This window comes from Diabrotica undecimpunctata, chromosome 4, assembly GCF_040954645.1.
Source record: "Diabrotica undecimpunctata isolate CICGRU chromosome 4, icDiaUnde3, whole genome shotgun sequence".
Classification (NCBI taxonomy): Eukaryota; Metazoa; Arthropoda; class Insecta; order Coleoptera; family Chrysomelidae; genus Diabrotica; species Diabrotica undecimpunctata.
The window spans coordinates 63,395,504-63,414,741 of NC_092806.1; the positions used below are offsets into that span (position 1 = coordinate 63,395,504).

At 33.1% G+C, this 19,238-nt stretch overlaps 1 protein-coding gene across 1 annotated transcript in view; it reads left to right on the forward strand.

Moving 5' to 3' along the window:
* Window positions 1-19,238, forward strand: part of LOC140439590 (myosin light chain alkali-like) — a 45,716-nt gene that overhangs the window by 13,740 nt on the left and 12,738 nt on the right. Inside the window, exons 3-5 of the mRNA XM_072529605.1 lie at window positions 2,503-2,640; window positions 8,121-8,291; window positions 18,488-18,574. Coding sequence (XP_072385706.1) covers window positions 2,503-2,640; window positions 8,121-8,291; window positions 18,488-18,574 — 396 coding nt within the window. The remainder of the gene's footprint in view (window positions 1-2,502; window positions 2,641-8,120; window positions 8,292-18,487; window positions 18,575-19,238) is intronic.

Consider the following 19,238-nt stretch of genomic DNA (forward strand, 5'->3'; position numbering starts at 1 on the left):
TGATTTCCCGGAAAATATTGGTATAGTTTGTGACAAGCAGGGTGAGCGATTCCACCAAAATCTGAATATCATGGAGACACGGCATTAAGGTAGATCGGATGTACATAATACGATGGCTGACTATTGTGGGAGGATCCAGCGAGGATGTGTTTAGATTTAACACTACAAACAAGCTATAAGCGAAAATTTTTGTCGCAATACGTAATTACCATTCGCTAATTAAACAATGCACGTAGCACGACAAAAAACGAAAGATGGACCAAAAACATTGTACATTGCAGACCACGCGAGCACAATCGCAGTAAAGAAAGACCACAAAAACGGTGACTAGAGGACATCAAACCATATGTGGAGAGAAACTGGCACCAAACAGAAAAGAGTTAGAGCACAAAACATTAAGACTTTCATATTCTCAAAGATATTACAGAGGTGCAGAACACCAGAAAATATCGCAATACTAGCATGTAAATGACGAAGACCAGATTTTGACTACAATTGATAGGATAAATTAAGAAAATAGAAAGAATACGTGCAAAGATTATCCGAAAATAAAGCAAAAGAGCGACTGTAATGAGAATTCAAACGGCCCAGAAATATCAAACGAAGAAGTTATAATAATAGTTATTAAGCAAATTATAGATGGGAAATGACCAAGACCTGATGCAGTGCATGGTGAAATTAGAAGCTATTAGAGGCATCCAAATCACAACTTACTAAGTTATTCAACACCATAAATATTAGACTGTTCACTTACCAAAAGACTGGCTACTACAGTAGGCGCAAGTTACGAAGATCCAGCGCAAATCCCTATTTTCGTACCGATTCGATCCGAGCGCCTTGTTTACATATTTATCAACATTCTAAGTACCGCAGCGGTAACTATTCGGTGCCATTAATTATATAAAAAGCATGATTACGCCACTGCCCACCTCTTTGGATACAGTCGGCACATGCCACATCTGCGAGGTTGGAACTTCCTATATGGCGTTCACTATACCAGTATTCATTCTACTTCTAGAAAAAGCCAACGCTAGAAAATATGAAATACTTAGAATCAGTAAATTTAAGAGCCGTATACTTAAAATACTCCTGACTATCATTTACTCGCGCATTTACGCAAAATTGAAGCACCTAAGTGAAGTTCAATTTTAATTCAGAGGAGGGCTCGAAACGAAGGAAGCGTTTTTTAGTTTGCAAGTTCTAATACAGAGAGCCAGGAATCTCAACTGTGATGTGTTTGCGTGTTTCGTCGATTTCGAGAAGACGTTAATAAAGTACCACATGGGAAACTAATCGATATCCTAAAAATAATAAGAATCGATAGTAAGGATTAACGACTAATCTCAAACTTAATTTCCAATAAAAAGCAAAAGCGCGATTCGAAAATGAATTGTCCCAGATCTTCACAATCATAATAGGAATTCGACAGGATGCATAATGTTACCAGCACTATTAAACAAATACTCTGAAAATATCTGTAGAGAAGCCCTGAACAAATTAGAAGATGGTGTTATAGTAAATGGCCAATGTAGTATTAGGTATGCAGACGACACCGTATTGCCAGAGAAAAAATAAAACAAATATATACCCATAGAGACAGTAAAAGGAACCCTAGAGAAAATAAAAACACACTCTAGAGAGAAAGTAAACGAAATACATAAAAGAGGATAGTAGTAGCTTTATCAACATAGACAAGTGCAATAAAACTGCGTAGGCCCCATTAAATAAGATTTTATTTTCAGGACATCCTACCAAAAAAATTATAAAAAAACATAAAAATGACTTCGGCCACTAAAAAATCAAAAAAATACCAACAAAAACCGGCGCAAGCAACCAAACAAAATAGAGGATAAAAGAAATTTAGCGCTTAACGCTAGCCTGAATTTGAATCAGTTAGGGAACCATGTTGGAGTTCTATTACGCAGGACTCCCATATGAAGAGCTTGAATAATTAGGACTCTATCACGCATCAGAGTTCTATAGGAGGGAAGGTGACAGTATGAAGCATTGGAGCGCGGTGTAGTGATTTCTGTTTACATTCATATTAATACACCTCGCCCCATTGAATTGTTACACCCGAACGTAATTCCAAGGGGTAAACAAGTCTCAGAGGCTCGGTTCAATTAAATTACTAGCTTGTTTACGACACCGTATTGCTGGCAGATAGCGCACAGAGGCTACAAAGAATGATGGATAATCCTGTAGAAACATGTTACAAATATGGCCTAAAACTAAATATAAGAAGACAAAAATATTGATCATTAGTTGGAAGCCTGCTTGTATTCACAATCTTGTATTCACAATATTCTTTATTATTGGTCTTTGAGTTTACTCTCGTCAATAAAACAACAGTGATATGGCAATATCAATATTTTCTATTGGCGATAATGATATAATCTATACGATTTGCCATTTATTTTGTATGCATTTTAATAAGTGTCTGCAATATATAAATCAAGTAAGCAAAATACCACTATTTTAAATATATTTTAAAATTTTTAGCTGCAGAATTTGCTCTTGAAACGTATGGAGATGGAGAGGGTAAATTAGATGCCATAAATTTAGGAAAATTTATATATTGTTGTGGTCTCAATCCTAGTATAGAGATATTAAAAACTGCAGGAATGTCAGAAAAAGAAGGTAAGTGGAGAACTTCAATAATATAATTTTATTAGTTTATTAGAACAAGATATAAAAAATTATTGTCTTTCATATTTAAAACTAAACCTTTTTTGCCTTCTATAAGAATTAAGTATGTTCGTTTCTGGTCTAACATATAGTTAAAGTACTATTACTTTCAATTAACTTGAATTTCAGTTTAAAATACTGTTATGACAGTTCCGTGAGATTTATTTCATATAAAAAGGGTCAGTTGACGAAAAAGAAGACATTTAGAAGTATTTTAAAGACATTTAGAATTGTCTAGTAATGTCTGGAATGTCAGAAAATGTATATAAACAGAGAAAGGTGACAGTTTAAGAGCAGTACCATTTTGAAATTGATAGTTGCCATTGTAATAAATTATTGTAAACAAGAGTTCTGAGGAATTGGATAAAGAAATAGATACGTATGAACCCCTCACGGTTTTTAAAAATCAAAGAGGAAAGGAAAAAGCGTAGGGAAATGAAGGAGAAGCGTAAGCGAAGTAGAGGAAAAGGAAATAGAGAGGCGTAGAGAAGTAGAGATTGAAATTAGAAATAGTTTATCCCAAATTCATTAAAATTGCATGTCAAACTACTAGTAGAATAGATAAAATAGAAGAACTGCAGAACGATATAAAAACCGATTTAGAAAATAAAATAGTACAACAAAACGATTTAAAATTAAACTTAAATATTATAGCGCCTACAGGCCAATTTGTTGTTCTGAATTTATAGAAAACTACTGTGTCTAAAATTTTCTTTGTTCCACTTTTGAAACATGGCCATAGGTATGTAATAAAAAATCAACAACCTTAATTTAAACCTAAACATTTATTGATAAAAAAATGTTAACATTTGTGAAAATCTATATATTTTTTTTTTGAAAAAGATGTATTACACAACATTAATTATACAAATACCGCATCCAAAAGTTGTGTTTGTTTTACAAATTTTGCATCTGTTTTGTTTTAAGGAATTTGGGTAATGCAGAACGGACATATTTTGTGAAACAGATCCTGAAATTTTTTGAAATAATGTTCCTAACAGGTTCTTATCAGGTTTTGATTGTCAAGGGTTGAGTAGTAGATATGGTGTCACAATGTTTCTTGTAAACCCTAGTAAGTCCAATGGACGCATACTTTCAATAAATTCATCAGTGGTAGATTAAATTTTATTGTGGTGTTAAATTCTATATAAAAACCATGCGTTAGAGATTGAAGCAAACAAAAGATGAACAAAAATTTGCCTCCAACATTTATTGTTATGCACTTTTAGTCTATAATTAGCGATATTTCTATCTCTATCTATATAAGGATTTTTACAGCTGTCACCGCCTTCCTTCTTTCAGTCAACGTCTCCAGTCCTTTCTGTTCTGCCATTCTCCATCTCTAAGGTCTCGTCTTTCCATGATCTTCGGGGTCTACCTATTTTCCTCCTTCCTATTGGGCTCCAATCCGAAATATTTGCTATCCACCTTGTATGATCTGTTCTTCTCACATGTCCATACCAAATTAAACGTTTTTCTTCGATGTAGCTGAGTATGTCTTGTTCAACTGCCATTCTTCGTTTTATCTCCTCATTTCTGATGCGAACTATTTTTGTCACTCTGCAGCTTCTTCTCATGAACCCTATTTCAGTTGCTGTGATTTTGGATCTGTTTCGTTTATTTATTACCCAATTCTCTGCTCCATAGGTCAATATACTGCGTACCAAGGTGTTATAAATTTTCTTCTTTGTATTTCTGGTAATCTGTCTATCTCACAGTACCCCGTTCATTTGTTTAATACATGTTCTTGTCTGTGCTAATCTGCTGGTTATCTCTTGCTCGGTGGTTCCATTTTTTGAGAGTATGAATCCTAAATATTTGAATTTCTCAGTGCCGTTAATTTCCCTATTATCGTCCATTTCTAAGTTTCTCACTGGTTCTTGCTTTGTTGTTAAATATTCGGTCTTTTCTAGATTTATTTCCAGTCCATTTTTTGTGTATTCCTTTTCTAATTTTCGGAGCATATAGCACAGACCTACTTCATCTTGAGCCGTTACCGCCGATACTGTCGCATCAGAAAGTCAAAAAGTGCATTATTGATTATGAGCTCTGTGTTCAAGGGCCATGACCTCAATCTAGAAATAAAAATAAGGCTTCTTAAATTTTACGTGTACTCAGTGCTTCTGTACAGAGAAGAAACGTGGACAATGAAGGCGGAAACCCTATCAAGACTTCAGGCTTTTAAGCTATGGTTATACAGAAGGATCCTGAAGATACCATGGATAGACAAAGTCACCAATGAAGAAGTACTGCGGAAGATGAACACAACCGCGGATTTGATCAACATCGTGAAGGGCGGTAAGCTGCAGTACTTGGAACATATAATGAGAAATCTAGGCAGATACGAGCTATTTCAATGCATTTTGCAAGATAAAATTTAAGGAAAAAGAGTCCCAGGACAAAGAAGAATATCTTGGTTTGCCAACCTGAGAGCATGGTATAGAAAGACTTTAACACAGCTATTTCGTATAGCAACCTACAATGTCATCATAGCCAGAATGATCGCCAACGTTCGGAACGGACAGGCACCCTAAGAAGAAGGAGAAAGTCCCATGGATTACGAACCGTCCAACAAGTGGTACTGTCAAAATAATACATTAATAGTGTTGAAAGAACTTAATAGCAACCTTTCTGGAGGATATTTTGGTGTCAAATAAACACTGGCCAGAGTTCGAGATAGATTTTACTGTAACAATTGTTGCTGAAATGTGGGAAATTGGTATAAGAAATGCGATTTAAGTAATGGCGAAAAAAACGCCCTAGAACAAGAAGTCGTAGTAAACTGATAATATTTTTCCAGAGAGTAGATATTCTCGGTCCACTTCCGATGACAGACAGAAGAAACGTATTTAATGGTTGCAATAGAGTGTTTTAAAATGGCCTACAATTGCACCCCTTCCTAATCAAGAAACAACTACAATAGCATATGTATTCACAACACATCTCGTATTAGGACATGGTGTTCCTTTGAAGTTCCATTCTGATCAAGAACGAAACTTTGAATCAGAATTATGGCAAGGTTTAATTAATTATCTAATTAATGAAAATCTTGGATATTAAGAAAACCCGCACTATGCCTCTTTATTCTCAATCAGACAACATGGTCGAAAATATAATAGAACTCTTTGTCAATACCTTTCAATATTTATAGCTGATAATAAAAAAGATTGGAATACTTTTATTTGGAGTTCCGAACATGAAGTTACCGGTTTTTGTTCATCTATGATGATCACTGTAAGAGAAATGAAGCTCGTTTAGATCTGATTTTTAGAAGATTGCATCTTTGCGAAATAAAACGTTTATTCCTGATGAACATCGAAAAAATGGAAAAAGCAAATTACTAATTTGCTTGTAAAAGTTTAAATCTTCAAAGTGATAAAGCCAAGGTCAGGCTCGGTATGCGTGCTACTGGTACAACTTTTAAAAGAGGTAACCTAGTGTGGTTATACAATCCCACACGTAAGAAACTCAATTGTTCGAAACGTCAACGAAACTGGGAAGGCACGTACACCGTCCTGCATAAAACAAACCTACCGAATCCAGTTTTGAGCTAGCAGTAAACCATGAAACTTATCCACACTGCTGGTTTTAATTGGTCCCTGAGAGACCAGTTATTCAAGGCAAATAACTATTAAGAAGGGAGCAGTGTTACGACAGTTCCATGAGATTTGTTTCATATAGAAAGGGTCATTTGATAAAAAAGAAGAATTTTTAAAGAAATCTAAAATTTACGATGTCATCGAAAAATCCCGAAGTGTATAGTAATGTCTGGAATATCAGAAACCGTATATAAACAGAGGAAGGGGACAGTTTAAGAAAAGCAGTATTTTGTAGTTTATAGATATCAGCGTGCTAAAGTATTGTTGATATTTGAATAAAGTATTTTAAAGAAGTGTAACAATTGATGTTTCTATTTCCACTTTTTCAAAATCTTAACGTCAAAATATACGTATTTTAAATTGAAATTGTGGTTAATGTCTATCAAAAATAAAAAATAATACTAAAATGCCACAAGAAAATAGCTTCAGAAAAATATATACTTTGAAACTTGACCTCGAAATTGTAGTTTCCCTTTTTTGATTTTATCCTTATTATATTCTTTAATTCTCCTTAAGTCATGATAAATATCCAAAATATTTGTAACATAGACTTCAAATGAGTCGATTGATCTCGTCGACCTTTCCATAGTGCGACCTGAAAGACTTTTGTGTATACTCTATATTTATGTCTGCTGCAGTAGCAGACGAAACAAACCATTCCGGAAATGGCTTATAAACCTCAATAAAATATACTGATATAATCCCATGCGATCGTCATGTATCCTATCTGCTATGTATGTATGTGTCTGCGTATGACTCGCTATTCGAGTACAGTGTATTTAACGCTTTATTTGCTTTTATGTAAAGTTACTTTCGTTCTAATGTTATTGTTGTCAAAAGAACACTTTGACGACAATTGACATTTGCACGGTGTCCCATGGTTATGGTTATGGTAGATCGGGTCAGGATCCATTTATGCGCCCTTCAGACACCTAGACCTCCTAAGACGGGTCCATTGTATTACCACTAAGGTCATATAATAAGGTAATAAGGTAACACAAGGACCTATTATTTGGCGTTTCCAAGGTTCAGACTATTCCTTGCTTCCATATCTGCATTAATCAGCAAAGGCTCCAAGTCTAAGCCCTTGCTGCCATTCTGAACGTCTAATCCTTTAGTAACCTTGTGCTCTAACAGAAAGCCACACGTCTCTTTAAGGGTAACTCCTTCATTTGGCTTGGTCGCATAAAGATCGAACCCAGGTTCTGCCATCTTTGCTAGGCCAGTGCCGGGCACTTCCAGAGAACATGTGGGTAGATTTCTTCCTCCTCATTACAAAGACGGCACCATAGGCTATCTGCCAATCCAAGCAGATTGAGATGCCGCCTGAGTCTACAGTGGCCGGTAAGCATACTAACCACCAGAGAGCACCTTCTACGGTCTAGATGAAGTTGGGCTGTAAGACTTTTGGATGGCCCCACTATGTGAAGCCTAGCTTATCGCAAACCTCTATAACGGGTTCAGGAATCCTGAAACTTCCGCAGGAGAAGCTCTCGGAGTACCCCGACCAGTACTAAAGGGCACTCCAATCACAGGTTCGGGTCCCACCGGCAGAGTCGTGCCAGGGCATCATCCAGTTCGTCCCCTTTCACGCCTGTGTGTGCCGGTAGGTATCCATACGGCGTCCCATGATATCCACTTTATTTTTCTCTATAACTAATAATGGTTTACAGATTTATTGAAATGTAATGCTTTTTCTTCAGTACTTGATCCTGTAAGGTTTTCAATTTTCTTTCTTTCCCTGTTCACCCCCAGGATCTATGTTCTACATTTTAAAATAAATTGTTATATAAGTACGTTTTGTAATCCTAACGCTTATCATACTTTTTTTAGGAGAGAAAAAATTAACACTAGACGAATGTTTAAACATTTACGTAGAACTAAAAAAGCAAATAAAAGATTTTGGGTGTTACGAAGATTTTATTGAATGTTTAAAATTATATGACAAAAACGAGAATGGTTTTATGTTAGTTGGAGAATTAAGTCATTCCCTATTAACTTTAGGTAAGTTTTAAACTCTCATATACCTTTATTTATACAGGTTGTTATAAAGTTCATCCAAAGGTAAATGTTGTTCATCGAAAAATAAAGACAAAATGACAGCTGATAGTTCAAATTTATTTTTGTATTAACATTCAAGAAGTTTTTTAATCTGTTTTACAATTAAAACAAGAAGTAACATTGTTTGTTTTTACACTAAAAACGAGATGTAAAATTGAGTAGTCAAAGCATCTTAACAAGAACAAGTATAAATCTGTGGCTATTTGCCAAAACTTGATATATTATGTCAAATGGAACAAGTTTTTCGTAGAGCGAAATTAAGAATGAATAACTTTATGGCAATTTGTTTTTATTTTTTACTCGCTCAAATTTTATAAAATTTCGTATATACATAAACAAAATGATGCTTAAACTGATAGTGTACATTTATTTTGTAAATTTTATTGTGAAAAGGGATTTTACTAACACATATTTTGGCAAACATCTTAAGCTGGATTTTCACAGATTCGATATCCGATGACACGAAATACGAAATTTTTTTTGTACGAATATATTTGATTGTCGTATCCGAAATTTGACAAATATGTGATATATATGTGTCATGTGTCAGATTATTAGATGGATTGATATTTATTTCAATGAACTGTTAATAAATGTTAGCTGTTTTGTTTGATATAATATAATTATATTATATTGAGCTACGTTCTCGTCGTTTTTGCCTCACATAGTGTAGAAGACCCAAAAGCAACACCTTATTCATTGCATTTATATAATAATTACGTCTTTGTTCCATTTTAAATATATTTCAAATTCGCGATTGAAACTAAATGTAGAGGGCAGGTCGATTGCAGTGTCATGGCCAATATAAATGGTATAAACAAAAATTACCATAGATAAATAATATAATATTAGAACATAACAGTCGAATGTTTACCATTACTTTAAAAATGGAAATTAGCCTTAATGCTATCTATGAGTATTGTGGTGAAGCAAAGAGACCATTGGTTGAAGGGGAAGCAGTTTTCGAGTGATGAATTCTGAAATTTTAACTTTAAGGTTTGGAACTGGTTTGTGTATTGATGAATCCTATTTTGTGTATACTTTGTGTATCTTGTCAAAGTGAAGTATATAAAATACGTGAATATCATAATTAAAAAATATGAAAAAATTTATACTGAAATTAAAACTTTGTTATTTAATAAAGATGGTTAGTTTAAATGAATTTATAAATAATTTAAAATTTACCAATTTATGAAATATCTAAATTAACACTGCAGAATAAATCTCTTTGAAATGAGTAATAACAATTAGCAAAATTATTTTTAATCTCCGTTATTAATCTACATAAAAAACAGTGTTTATCATTTAAAAATAAAACTCTAAATTCTATCATTTACATTCTTATCAGTCTTGAGTTTGTGGTAAAATGTATGGTATACTGGATCAAGGTATTGCAACAGGAAAAGTTAGTCTTCCTTTTTTGATGTTTTATAGGTTTAGGTCCACTATAAACAGGTTCTAATGTAGGATCCATCTGCTGTCCTCTGCGTTTAATATTAAGCTTAGAACTTTTAGGGCCCTTATGTGAATATTTAATGTCTATAACACCCAACACTTTACCAAAACGTAGAACTTTTATATCATGCCATTTCACATTTTCATTATCCACACCTTTATCACGCTTTACATAGATATTTTGAAAAAGTTTTGAATACGCTAGAAAATCTTTCCTTTGAATTTCGATAACTTGAAATATTTCTTCCTACCAGGGACAGGTCTAACAAACTCGAACCAGTCATGAGGTATTCTTATTTCAATTTGTGTCAATTTTTTGGCACGCTCAAATCTCGTATGGTCGGCATCAAATTCCATTCTAGAATGACCTAGTTCCAGAAACTTCTGTTTTATTTCTATTCATAAATATTCTATTTCATTTATGGTTATTCCTTCAGGTGGTATACAGTGCTTCTGCAACAATGTTATTTTTATTTTGCTCGGCGCAAGAATCCGAATACAGAACAACTTTTTCAACTGTATTGACAAGGTGTTTTAAAAACCGGAAGCTACTTAATCTGATCCACGGTTTGACATCCCCTTATGCCACATGAAACATAAAGTGGTATTTTCAGTCCAATTTCTAATGGTTAGGTTATATATCCAGAGCAATCTTGTATAGTCGACTACATTGATATATATATATATATATATATATATATATATATATATATATATATATATAATGCATACATTGTTGTGTTTAATACATAAAGATCATACATGAGTTTAATATTTAGGTTGGGGGCTAGATAGAATCGACTTGTGTGTCTGCGAGAGTAGTGTCTCTCATATTTTGGGAAAGATTCTAATATGTTCTATAACTTCAGCTTTTCCATCTGGTCGAGCGTTATGTGTTGGCGTTTTCCAGATCCATTAGGTTCTATAAAACCTGTGGGTGATAGTTGTTTCTTTTTTATTAAAATATCAATTTTTTCTCGTGTGATACTATGTAGATTCTGGAACATTTATTTGCAAATATTTTGTTATGCTCTATGTGATATAATACGAAACGACAATTTGTCTGTTTTATTATTTATTATTTCTGTCTTCTTGGACTCTATCTTCATTCTTTCAAAATTACTTGGTTGGTGTTTGTCTTGCACTTTAACAAAATCATAAAAAAATTCTTTTTTTTTTCATCTAGGGAGATTTTCTCGTAGCGCATTTATTACGACGGCATGTAATAAGCGCTTGAATTACTTTTGCAGATTTTGTATACCTTTTCTTGTAATATGTTCTTCCCCTAACATCTTCTTTTCGTTTATTTCTACTCTAATAGATTTTGGTTTTTTAAGTTAAACATCAGAGTTATTTATTTGATCGTTTTTTAAGTTAAACATCAGAGTTATTTATTTGATCCTTGCCATCATTACTTTTATTTGTAAAATTATCATTACTTACTTTGCTACACATATTATTACTGGTAGTAGCTGTCATTTTACACTTTTTAGATTGAATTCCTTGATGTTTACCTGGCCTCTCATTGTCACTTGTGTCAGATGAAGTGTCCGAAGGAATATGATTTTCATCTACATCTGAATTATTAATACCCAAATATGAATTAATTCTTAAGAATAACCAGTTGCTCCAAAAGTTGAACTTATTTCTTTAATGTCGGCATCAACTAAACACCTTTTCAATCCTTTTATATCACTTATATCTAATAACCATATCAACTAACAGCTTTCCATGCGACATACATTTTACTAATAGTTTTCTTAAAAGAACCAATGAACCACCTTATTTTAGCAAAATGTAGAACAATAAAGTTAGGTTATGTTATCGGTTAGCTATTAACCAAAACTTGATATGTCGACTCATCAACTTCTGGCAAAAATTAAAATGAAGTAATTTAATATTATCATGTTTAGTCGTTAACTTATATATCTTTTTTTATTATTATTTAAACACAAAACCACATCAACCGCGCAGGGTTATTAGTGGAATATAACAAATACAAGAAATATTACATTAAATACAATTGAATAACTTGATGTCTTTTAAATAGCTTAATACTGTTGAAATTGTTTTTTGGTGAGGACTGTTTTGAGATCATCATTTGTGAATCCGTGGGATCTTCTATTTTCCATGAATTGAGGACAATCAACAATGTTTGACGGTCAGTGGGTTAGAGCAGCTGGAGCAGATAGGTAGTGGTTCGTTTGTTATTATTTGTGTGTTACGGCAGTATGGACAACTCTTAGACGGTTAATACTAACTTGGTTTCTTCTGTTTGAGGAAGTCTCCAGGACAGCATTTATTTTTGGACAAATTACATTTAATTTTGTACCTAATTTTTTCCAATGATTTTGCGATGTATTAGTACAGTGGATTTTAACCAGGTTCTTTAGATCGGTGTACGGATATGTTTTTAATTTTGCAATATACTTTGAGCGCATTCAACTTTTGTTTGTCAGTTGATCTGCTTTTTTATTTCCGTAAATACCTGTATTTGAAGGTACCCAAATAAAAGCCGCTTCCTTTCCTAATGATCGGAATGTTTCTAGTTCGTTTTTTATAGTCTCTATAATAGGGTTGTTGGTATACATTTGTTTCAATTCCAGTAATGCATTTAATGAGTCTGTTACGATATTGCACTTTATGGTTCTACTCTTTTCGAAGAAGATTAGAGCTTCCAAAATAGCTGTAGCCTCGGCTGTTAGTATACTGCAGTTTGTTGGTATCGATATGCTATAAGAAATTTCTGTACAGTAGTAGGCAGCAGCGTGACCATTGTGGTCTAGAATTTCCATGAATAAATATTTAATTATTGTGGAATTTGTAGTTGATTTGGGATACTTTGTAAGTGTTAAGTCAATAGTTAATGGGTGGCTTGTCCATGGGCAATACATTGCATTTATATATAGAAATTAATTTAAACAGTAACTAGTTATCATAAAATTATAACTCAATATTTGACTATACACTATCGAATTATGTCGAGTGTCAAATTTCTTCGAATGTCTCTCATGACGTCCTGGACGGAATTCAGATCGATTTCTCTGTAACGACGTAAATTCGTCGTCTTAATTGTTCTTCATCTTGGGCTTATCAGCCTCCATGATAAACCTTTCTAAATAGTAAAGGTAAAAAATCCTCTATTGGACGAGAATGACGCAAGTTTGGAGGATTATAGTTTTTGGGAACAAAAGGTATGTGGTATTGTCGAAGCACTATTGGATATCTCTTAAATAATAGTATAATACTAGGTATCGACTCACTGACTGACTGAGTGACTAGGTATGCTGACTATTGAAAACTTTACCTCTCACTTTTTCCACAATAGGTAGGGATATATCTCTGTTAGAAATTGCCCACCAGAAAAGTATTTTATTTACAAATTTCACTTTATGTTTGTATCTAACATTGTCAGAGCATCTTTTACGCTGTCCCTGTAAAATCCATCGTTTTCCTTCATTTCAGAATTACTCATAGTAAAATATTTTTCGTCATCTAAAATAGTAATTAATTTGTTTATTGGCAGATTGTACCCGCCTCAGTTGCCGACAGCATCTTAGTATACGAAGGAGTTGCGCTTGAGAGTATTTTGATATTTAAAATTACATAGCTTTTGATATTTAAGACCATCCTTTCTCAATTCCAATGATCTCACACTATATTAAAAGAAATTTGAAAAGGAGTGTTTTTTTTTCATTTGTTTTTTGTTAATTATATTCATGAATAGATTTCACAAAGTGAGGAATTCCACAATAAAATTGGTACGGTTAATACTGAGTTACCAAACAATAAATATAATCAAAATAAAACCACACGCAATAAAATAAAATATTTTTTAATAAACAAATTAAACATTTTTTGAATCTGATTCCACATTAGTGTCACTCTCTCCACTATTAACATTTATTACTATTGGACTAATTTCTTGACGATCAAATATTCTTTCTCTCTCATACCATTTAAATATTTCTCTTTCCGTATGATTGATAGAGTTTTTTCACATATCAGGAGTAATCATGTAAAGTGCCTCATGCCATATGTTTAGGCAGTTGTTAGCGCTGTTACCATCTCTACCAATGTGCCTATTGTAATAATTTTTTGCTATACATACCCCAAATTAATTCAATAGGGTATAAAGCTACAATGGTAAGGAGGAAAATGTAAAACTTTGTGTTCATACCGTTCTGCCATATCGTCCACTATACACTTGGTTTGTGGTTTATTTCTAAAATGTTTAAAATAAATGACATTTATATGTAAGATTATATCTGTATATTTACTGAGAAACGATGCGCAACAGTTCTGTTTTGAACATCATATGGGAATAGGAAATGTTTTATTCTGTCAACCATTCCTCAAAAGCACTTTTTGACCATCCTGTATTCGGAGTTTTTTGCAATCACATACTGTGATAAGGTGCGTTATCAAGTATAAATAGAGAAGGATTCTCTAAGTTTTGCATCAACTGATTCATTTCCCCATAATAATCAATAAGTTGAGTTTTTGAACAAAATATTGCTTCAGCACCCTCTATAAATCCGGTTTCATTTCCAGCATGGAGTATAATATATCTGCAGTGATGTTATTTAAATGTTCATATACCAACTTTTGTTAATACACCAAACCTTTTGCCATCCGTTTTAGTTACCACTTTATATTTTCCTTTATATTTTCATTTTGCCAAGAATGAATAGTGATCCCATTTCGAAATATCCAAGTTTAATCGAGAAACACGAATTGGTATATACCTTTATCCTTCGCTTCTTTATAAGTTCTTAAGAATTGTACTCTTTTACAAACAACGTTAGGTAATTCCATAAGTCCTCGTCGTAGATTATCCGCCATCCACTCAAACCCAAGTTCTTTGAGCAATCTTTTTAAAGAAGAGGTACTACCATTAAATAATAATTCTTTATCTTTCAGTTGGGACTACAATGATTGAACCGTTATGTGCTGTTCTAAAAGCATACAAAAATAAAATTATGTTTTTTTATGTATATTTGTTATAATCATAATTACTTCTCTCTTACATATTGTAAATGGTATCACGAATAGAGCTTGTATTTAAAGTTGTTGTATTTGTTACTCGTTTATTAGTGCAACGCTTTTTCTTTAATGACTCGAACTGTTCACCTTTTTTCTGCATTTGACATATGCTTACTGTTCTTACATTGATTTTTAAAGCAGCAGCTACACGCTAAAATAATACAAATTTTTGTAAAGTAAAGTAATGATGTTTTATTCGTATATTACCTCTTGCACAGCGTTTAAGGTTAACAAAGGGCCATTATTATTCCTTTCTTCTTCAAAATGGTTAACTAATGAAGCCACAAGTTCTTTGCATCTACTATTCAGCTGTTTGGGCATTTTGACAAATAAATAAATGTTTTTTACAAGATAACCTCAAAAATCGATGATACCACTAGTACAAAAGTCACAGAACACTGATTAACACAATATTTCTGCTATTATTAGTGTACAATACTCCGTCGTTAATTGGTGGTTTCTTTATGAACATTTCCACACAAAATTTTATAATGAGGGACGTCTAAATCCAAAAACGCTATATTGCATATACATTATTTTGTTACAAAAGTTTTTTTATTGATCGGGTTATTTTTAGAAGTGATTGTTTAGCAAACTAAAGTAACATACACTTTTCTATAGAAATGTAGCCACACATACAATAGAATTACGACCTTGATGACGTGCACGCAACTTTATTTGGCTTTTACTGTACCTGGAAGTCGCCTCAGGATACCAGAAACCAGATATACTATAGCATGATAGGAAGAAGAAACAGAAATTCTATCAAATTCGTAAAGACGTATCCAAGTGCTGATGTAGTTTCTGTTCACAACACAGTTGTTGCTGAATTCAGGTTAAATATAAGACAATCACGAAACAGGGCCAAAATAGACACACCATCGATCTCTCCACACCGAAAATATAAGCAACAAAATTTAACGTTGAAAAAAGAATAAATCTATATTATAAAAGATCTTAAAAGACATTATATTACAAATAAGTAAAGACGAATTTAATAACGAGTACCAGAAAAAGCAAAAAGAGTGAATGTATTAAAACTATAGACAAAACAAGATATGCTAAGATATACAAAAAAATACAAAAGAAAATAAGGAAAGCAAAGGAAAATTGCTTGTAAGCCACTGAATCCATGGTTCACTTCTTTAGTCGTCACAAAATCTCCCATCCCAAAAAATGAGTGAGTGGATATATTTTCTGTCATTTCTTCAAAACCCATACCTTCTTGAGCTTGCTGAAATTAATGTTTACTATCGTTATTAAAATGACCTTCTGTAATCTTTCTATTTCGTCTACTTGATTTATTTTTAATTTTTTTTTTCAATCATCACCTCATTTGTAAGTTCCGACATAGGCTGCCGTTTTGCTGTTTTTTTATTAGGTTACTGAATTAGACTTTAGAGTTTCCATAAAATTTTTGTCAACGGTTAAAGCTTGTATGTATAGTTATCAGAACGTTATTCTCCCTTCCAAGCTTGACTACATCTAAATTACGAGTTTTACTGTAGGACTTATCTTATATGAGTATCAAGGAAAATCTTTAAAATATTTGACAGAGTCTGTAAAATGTATAGATTAGTAAATAAATAAATTACATTCACCGACTTACTCGGATTCGCTGCTAATATTGATCCAGGAGAATCAACATGGGAAAATCAACCCATCTAACCCAATCTAAAATACCACCTATAGCTATATTTCTATTCTTTGAGTACCTAAATCTCTACCTAAACCAATAAAGCACAATTAATCATGGAAAAAAACATTTATTAAAGAAAAACAAATATATTATTAACATTATTGGTAACTCAAAATACATACAAAAACTATAAAGTACAATGATTTAACTGGATTTAATCATAGACATATCATACAAGATAGACTGACTGCTGCAATACCAGTCCGTTCCCCCAGTGCGACAGAGAAAACAGACGCAAAGCAGTCCCTACATCTCTTTATAATTTTACCAGGTTTGTCGACCACGTGACCTAAATGACCAATGAGAAGGTCACTTTATCGCACTAGGGGAATACGATTGTATATGTCTATGGATCTAACTCATAGACGTGTAATACAAGATAGACTGACTGCTGCAATAGTGTCATGTTCCCCCAGTGCGACAGAGAAAACTGACGCAAAGCAGTCCCTGCCTCTCTTTCTAACTAAAATAAGTTTATTGACCAGGAGAACGGGCTGATGTTGCAACGATCAGTCTATCTTGTAGTATATGTTTATAATTTTTATAATTTCATCATCATCTTTGGCTCGACAATCCTCTGTGGATCTTGGCCTGCTCTAAGATTCGTCGCCATTCTGTTCGGTTTCTGGCAACATGTTGCCATCTTCTGATTTTTAATATCCGTAAGTCGGTTTCAACTCCATCTAACCACCTAATTCGCGGTCGGCCTTTGTTTCTTCTTCCTACAGGTGTTCCTGTGGTTAGCTTTTTAGCAATCGTATTTTCTGGCATTCGTATTATGTGTCCAGCCCATCTAAGTCGCTGTGTTTTAATGAACGTTATGACATCTGGCTCATCAAGGAGCTGATACAATTCAAAATTATATCTTCCGCGCCACTGCCCTTGGTCGTTTATAGCTCCAAATATTTTGCGGAGTATTTTACGCTCAAATATTCTTAAAAGTCTTTCATCTTTCTGCGTTAGAGTCCATGTTTCTGCTCCATATGTGAGGACCGGCCTCAGCAATGTTTTGTATATAATAATTTTAGTTCTTCTTTGAATGTTTCTTGAGTGGAAATGCTTTTGGAGTCCATAGTATGTCCTATTTGTAAGATTTATTTGTCTTTTGATTTCTTCGCTTGTTTGGTAGCAGTCAATAGCGACCCAAGGTATGTGAAGTTGTCAACACGTCCAAAGGTATGACTTCCAAAGACTGTTTCTCGTTCCTCATTTGCTATCGGATCCTTTGTAACCAACATGTACTTGGTTTTGTCTTCGTTGATGACTAGACCGAACTGTTTCGCCCCTGTTTCCAATTCTAGGAGATATTGCTCAACATCTCGCTTGCTACGACCTATTATGTCAATGTCATCAGCATATGCTAAGACTTGTATCGATCTATTGTAAATAGTACCGCCGTCTCTAATTCGTGTATCTCGGACTGCCTTTTCTAAGGCAATATTAAATAGGAGGCAAGCCAAAGCATCCCCTTGTCTAAGTCCATCCTTTATCTCAAAGGATCTAGAACTCTCTCCCTGTATTCTAACAGTGGCTTCTAAGTTAGACATTGTCATTCTCGTTAGTCGGATAAGTTTCTCTGGTATACCAAACTCATGCATTGATTGGTATAGCACTGTTCTCTTGACACTGTCGTATGCGGCCTTAAAGTCGACGAATAGGTGATGGGTTTCAATATTGAATTCTAATGTTTTCTCAAGAATCTGTCTTATTGAATGAATCCGGTCAATTGTTGATTTTTCTGGAGTGAATCCAGCTTGATATTTACCAACTATGCCCACTGTGTAAACTTGCAGCCTTTCGTAGAGAATATTTGCTAGTATTTTTTTAATTTTTAATTTTTATAATTTAACCATACTTATATTTTTAGGTTAGGTTTTGTTAGGTTAGATAATAATAATATATATTATATTGTAGTATAATAAAACTACTAATTTTTTAGGAGAAAAATTAACTGACCCTGAAGTAGATGCAGTTTTTGAACAATGTTTGGATGAAGAGAATGACGATGGTGAAATTCCTTATATACGTAAGTTTTATAATATTAGTTTTATTTATAACATTATTTAGTGGCAAAGCATTTTATTTCTACTCTAAATACGCACTGTCACATAAGATGACATCAATATATATATATATATATATATATATATATATATATATATATATATATATATATATATATATATATATATATATTATATATATATATATATATATGTAAATGTATATATATCTTAGACAAGCAAAGAGAGGGGACGCGTAATCGTATGGAATTTACTGAAGCCTAAATCGGCACCAGAAAGGTTGCCAGGTCATATTTTATTTCTTTAGTAGATTGAGAATAATTTATGTATATCAATAAATAATTTTTTTTTTTAAATTTATAATTGAACACTGACATAATGATCACTTTTTGAACATAATTTTATCATTACATATTTTTTAGTAGATCGATATAGTGTTTCAGTTAATCAGTAATTTAAAGTTGAAATCAGTAGATATTCTGAAAAATTAGTAACCCTGGTAACACTGTAAGAGGTAGTAATGGGCAACATACAGGCGCCAAAACATGGCGGTTACATGTACAATTCTTCTGCGTATATTGTGTTCCATGTTTTTATGAAATTACTTTTTTAATGTAATAACAAAATAAGTGATTTTAATTAAAATTTGTATATCTATAATTTACT